The 6,000-nt window shown below is 52.5% G+C and overlaps 1 protein-coding gene across 1 annotated transcript; it reads left to right on the top strand.

Annotated features, from left to right (window-relative positions):
* Positions 1 to 278: 278 nt before the first annotated feature.
* Positions 279 to 1,229, top strand: LOC114807615 (olfactory receptor 14A16-like). Its single transcript, XM_029053819.1, has one exon. It carries the CDS (start codon positions 279 to 281, stop codon positions 1,227 to 1,229), a length of 951 nt encoding a protein of 316 aa, XP_028909652.1.
* Positions 1,230 to 6,000: the final 4,771 nt, after the last annotated feature.

The raw sequence follows: 6,000 nt of genomic DNA, 5'->3' as shown, positions 1-6,000 counted from the left end.
CAATACCACTCAATGATTGATTTGATTGTGTCTATCAGCTTGTTGAATTGTACTCTCCCAAACGCTCAGTACAGTGTTCTGCATGAAGTAAGGACTCGATAAATACGCCTGATTGATTAATCGATTCAGTCCCCTTTTGGCCTGAAGCTCCTTCTGGGAAGGGAATGTGTCTATCAATTCTGTTACGTTGTTCAGATTGTACTCTCCCAAGTAAGCGCTCAATAAATATAATTGATCGATCGACTGATTGATTGTCCGAAATCAGGTCCTATCACAAGATGCCTAAAGGCCTCCCGCCGGACGCGGCCAACATCTCCACGGTGAGGGAATTCCTGCTGCTGGGATTCTCGGAGGTCCGGGAGGTGCGGCTGGTCCAGGCCGCGCTGTTCCTCCTGGTCTACCTGGCGGCCCTGACGGGGAACCTCCTCGTCGTCGCCGTCACCGTCCTCGACCGGCGCCTCCGCGCCCCCATGTACTTCTTCCTCGGGCACCTGTCCGTCCTCGACCTCTGCCTCGTCTCCGTCACCGTCCCCCAGTCCGTCCACAACGCCCTGACCGACCGTAGATCCATCTCCTTCCTGGGCTGTGCCGCCCAACTCTATTTCTTCGCCTGTTTCGCTTCGCTGGAGATCGCCCTGCTCACGGCCATGTCCTACGACCGCTACGTGGCCATCTGTCTCCCGCTGCGCTACGAGGTCATCATGGACCGAGGGGCCTGCGGGAAGATGGCCGCCGCCTCCTGGCTCGGCGGGGTTCTCTCCGGTCTCGTGCACGCCGTCAACATCTTCCTCTCGCCTTTTTGTGCCTCCAACGTGATCCGCCACTTCTTCTGCGACATCCCCCAGTTATTAACCCTGTCCTGCTCTCCCTCCGTGGTGCCGGAGTTGGTCCTGATAGGCGTCAGCGTCACGTTGGATTTCGGCTGCTTCCTGTTCATGGGGGTTTCCTATTTCCACATCTTCTCCACCGTGCTGAGGATCCCCTCCGCGCAGAACAGAACCAGAGCCTTCTCCACCTGCCTGCCCCATCTCGCTGTGATAACCATATTTTTGTCCACTGGGTTTTTCTCCCACCTAAAGCCGACCTCCGACGGCCCCACGGCGCCGGACCTGCCGGTGTCCGCGTTCTACACCGTGGTGCCCCCGGCCCTCAACCCCCTCATCTACAGCCTGAGGAACCGCGACATAAAGGCCGCTCTGAGGAAATTCCTTAGGGGGAAACTGTTCTGAAAAAGAAAAATATCGTCCCTTTGTGTTTCACTCGGGAGGCGTCATGGCAGCGGGGAACAAGTGTTGGACTGGAAGTCAGAAGACCACATTCTACCCTTGCCTCTGCCTCTGGCCTGCTGTGTGTGTGACCTCGGACAAGTCCCTTAACCTCTCCGGCACACGTCCTCCTCTGGAAAATGGAGATGAGGTGCCCGTTCTCCTGCCCTCTGAGAATATGAGCCCCACGGAGGACAGGCATCGTTTCTGATCTTCCTCCTCCGCCCCTCTATCCTCAGTGTCCCGGTCAGATTCCAGTTTTATCTGTTTTTCTATTGTGTGTATTTGGCCTTGTCTTATTTTCTGAGGGTATTTATTGCTCCGTCTCTCCTCATCGGTCGGTTGTCCATTCCGTCGCCCTCAACTTGCCTGTTTACTTGTTTTGATGTGTACATCTGTATAATTCTATTTATTTACATTACTATTATTATTATTGATGCCTGTTTACTTGTTTTGATGTCTGTCTCCCCCCTTTTAGACTGTGAGCCTGTTTTGGGCAGGGATGGTCTCCCTTTCTTGCACTTTCCAAGCACTTAGTACAGTGCTCTGCACACAGTAAGCGCTCAATAAATGCGATTGAATGAACGAATGACGCTTTCCATCCATACCCTGTCCTCCCCGGGGCTTTCCCATCGCCATAGACGATATCACTATCCTCCCTGTCTCACAAGCCTTGACATCCTCCTCAACTCATCTCTGCAGAAGGACCCGCTTTCTGATCCCAGCTCTTTTACTCGTCCACCGTGGGGCTTTGGGCAAGTCACTTCACTTTTCTGTGTCTCAGTTTTCTCATCGGCACAATGGGGATTCTGACCTGGAGCCCCACGTGGGCCAGGGACTGTCCCCCACCCCGTTACCTTGTATCGACCCCGGGGCTTCGTACGGAGCTCGGCCCATAGCAAGCGCTAAACAAACACCCCGATTATCATTCAGCCGGGCAAGCCCGTGGGGACGGTTGACTGCGTCCTTTTCACCCACGGGAAGAAAACTCTCTTTCTTCAGAGCTCCGTGCGTCTCCCGAGAGGTTTAGAAAATCACCCGTTTCCGAGACGACCTCAACAAGGCTGCTCTCTGCTGTTCAGAGACTAAAACCCTGTCTCCGAAAGGGATGGGACTGATTTTCCCTTAACATTTAATGAGCATTTTCAAAGGGAGTGAGGAGAGGGGACAGGGGCGCCTTAGTAGCTTCCTGGGATCCTGCTGACACCCCTCGGAGTAAGTCTCTATAATTTCCTTTCATCGAAACTCCATCTCTTCATGGTATTTGTTAAGTGCTTAAGGCGTGCCAGGGAATGTTCGAAGCTTTGGGGTGGATGCAAGGTAATCAGGCGGGAGCCCCCAGGCCCAAGTCCCACCTCTGGCTTGGAACCCCCTCCCTCCTCAAATCTGCCAAACTAGCCCACTTCCTCCCTTCCGAGCCCTACTGAGAGCTCACCTCCTCCAGGAGGCCTTCCCAGACTGAGCCCCCCTTTTCCTCGGCTCCCCCTCCCCTCTCCATCGCCCCTAATCCCTCCCTCTGCTCTCCCCGACCCCCCCCCCCCGACCCCACATATCTATGTACATTTCTATAATTGTATTTATTTTATTAATGACATGTATGTATCTATAATCCCCTCAGCACTGTACTCGTCCGCTCAACTGTATATATTTCCATTATTCTTATCATTGTATCTATTCCCAACTTTCAGAACGGTGCCTGGCGGATAGTAAGTGCTTAACAGGTACCAAAATTATTATTACTATCATATTTCTTCTCCCGACTCTGCTCTATCGTACTCCCCCGAACACTTAATACCGTCCTGTGCACGCAGTAAGCGCTCAATAAATATGGAATAAATATGGTGAACCGATTACCGAGCGCTTACGGTGTGCAGACTGTACCCAGAACACAGTATTATAGTCTCGCGGAACAAACCTCTCATCTCCCCACCCTAGATTTTCGCTACTGTGTCACCTATGCACTTGAGCCTTTATGCCCTAAATATTTTGATACTCACCCCCACCCCGCAGCACTTCTGTCCATATCTTACGTCCACATCGGCAATTAATTTATTCCTTTCTATTAATGTCTGTCTCCCCCTCTAGACTGTAAGCTCGCTGTGGGCAGGGGATGTGTCTGTTTATTGTGATGTTGCTCTCTCCCAAGTGCTTAGTGTTCTGCACACAGAAAGCGCTCAGTAAATATGACTGGCTGACTGAGTACTCTCCCAAGTGCTCAGTACAGTGTTCTGCACACGGTAAGCGCTCAGTAAATATGACTGACTGGCTGACTACTCTTCCAAACGCTCAGTACGGTACCTGGCTCCTAGGAAGCGCTGGACAAATACCACTAAAAACCTCCCAAAAACACAGGCGAGGCACACGTTAAGTTTTCGATAAATACCACTGATTGATCGACTCGGTCGTATTTTCCCACGGCCCGCGTCGGCCCTGGAACGCCTTCCCTCTTCAAATCTACCGGGTCGTGACCGCTCTGTAGAGTGTTCTGCGTACGGTAAGTGCTCAGTAAATACCGGCGATTGATTTAGTGGACGGGGAATGTGTCTACCGACTCTGTTTCACCGTACTCTCCCCGACCGTTAGACCCCCCTGCACACAATAACTACTCAGTAAAATACGATTGAGGATTTGGCGGATTGAACCCACCCCCGCGGACAGCCCCGACCACGAGTAATTCCTCAGTTACGCCCGGTTTCGGCTTTGCGGTGCTAGGATGCTTTGTGGATTTAGCTCCAGGGGTCGTAGGGAAAGGAGGAATAATTTTGAAAGCGGGGGAGTGGGGCGAGAGGGGCGAGAGGGAGGAAGCTCGAAGTCCGGGGGACGAGGAAGGTCAGGAGAGATGGGAAGGGGCAGGGTTAAATACCGACGATTGATAAATGGATCGGCGACCCCATCGCCAGGTGGGGTCAGGAGGGAAGAATGACGGAGCAATCAAAGCGTTTACTACATGCCAGACGCTGTACTGAGTAGATCCATGCTAATCGGGTTGGACCCAGTCCCCGTCCCCCGTGGGGCTCACAGTCTTCATGTCCATTTTACGGATGTGGGAACTGAGACCCAGAGAAGCAAAGGGACTTTCCCGGGGTCACACGGCGGACAAAGTGGCCGAGCTGGGATTAGAATCACGCCCGTCTGACTCCCGGGCCCGTGCTCTATCCACGGGACCACACCGCTTCTCTTGTGTATTCAGTCAATGAATGTTTTTATTTATTTATCAGTGTATTTATCGAGGGCTTACTGCGTGCGGAGCACTGCGGTAAAAGCTTGGGAGAGTATAATACGATCGAGTTGGGAGTCACATTCCCCGCGCTCAAGAACCTTACAGTCTCGTTCTCGTCACTCACTGCAGTGGAGCTTCTCTGATTCGATATAGATATTTTAACTGTAGTTTTTATCTATTTATTGATCGATTGATGTACAATACAACATGATCAGTTGATATGCTCCCTGCCCTCCCTGCCTAGATTGCAAACTCATTATGGGTAGGGAACGTTTGCGCTTGTTCTCTTGTTCTGTGCTCTGCCGAGCGCTCAGAACAGTGCCCTGCACGTAGTAAGCGCTCGATAAATGCCACTGATTGATCGATCGCCCATAACGGGTTTACGGTCTAGACGGTGGAAAGTACGGCGTGCTGCACACGGTTAGTGCTCACTAAAAATCATTGATTTATATTTATATTTACATAGATGTCTGGCTCCCCTCTAGCTGATGATGGGCAGGAAACTCTGTTGTATTGGACTCTCCCAAGGGAGTAGCACAGTGCTCTGCACACAGTAAGTGCTCACTATTTTCCACTGATCGACCGATTGAATACACAATCCTGGGTCATTTGGGATAGAATCGTTCCTGAGGCAAAATCAATTCCAGCGCAATTCCGGGTCACTCGGGTGGCATAAGCCTGAAGCTGGCCAACGGGAGAAGTGTCCAGCGCGGGCCTGGGAGTCGGAAGGACTCGGGTTCTAATCCTGACTCCGTCACTCGTCTGCTGGGTGACCGTGGGCAAGTCACTTCACTTCTCTGGGCCTCAGTTCCCTCACCTGTAAAATGGGGGTGGAGACTGGGAGCCCCACGCCGACAAGGACCGTGTCCAACCCGATCTGCTGGTCTCCACCTCGGCGCTTAGTACAGTGCCTGGCACGTAGTAAGCGCCTAACAAATACCATTAAAAGAAAAAGGGTCCGACCTGACTGACCGCTTTGGTCTGTGGAAACGAGGGTCTCCTCCCTACCACGCTTAGTTCATTTATTCACTCGCGTTTATTGAGCGCTTACTGTGTGCAGAACACTCTACTAAGCGCCTGGAAAGTACAATTTGGCAACAGATAGAGACATTCCCCACCCAACAACGGGCTTGATGTATTTCCCCTCCCAGGCGTCACGTAGGAGGAATAATCCTTCAAGCAGTCGTATTTATTGAGTGCTTACTACGTGCAGAGCACTGTACTAAGCAATTGGGAGAACGCAATGCAACCGAATTAGCAGAGACTGTCCCTGCCCACGACGAGCTTGCGGTCCTGATGGGGGAGAAAGCGCGCTAAGGTGTAAAGATCCCTAACCAGTGGGAAGCAGTGTGGCCCAGCGGGTAGAGCCCGGGCCCGGGAGGCAGAGGACCTGGGTCCCGATCCCGGCTCCGCCACTTCCCTGCTGTGTGACCTCGGAAGCAGCGCGGCTCAGTGGAAAGAGCGCGGGGCATGGGATTCAGAGGTCAGGGGTTCGAATCCCGGCTCTGCCTCTTG

The sequence above is a fragment of the Ornithorhynchus anatinus genome, chromosome X3 (genome assembly GCF_004115215.2).
Source record: "Ornithorhynchus anatinus isolate Pmale09 chromosome X3, mOrnAna1.pri.v4, whole genome shotgun sequence".
Taxonomy (NCBI): domain Eukaryota; kingdom Metazoa; phylum Chordata; class Mammalia; order Monotremata; family Ornithorhynchidae; genus Ornithorhynchus; species Ornithorhynchus anatinus.
This window is presented reverse-complemented; position numbering and strand designations above follow the sequence as displayed.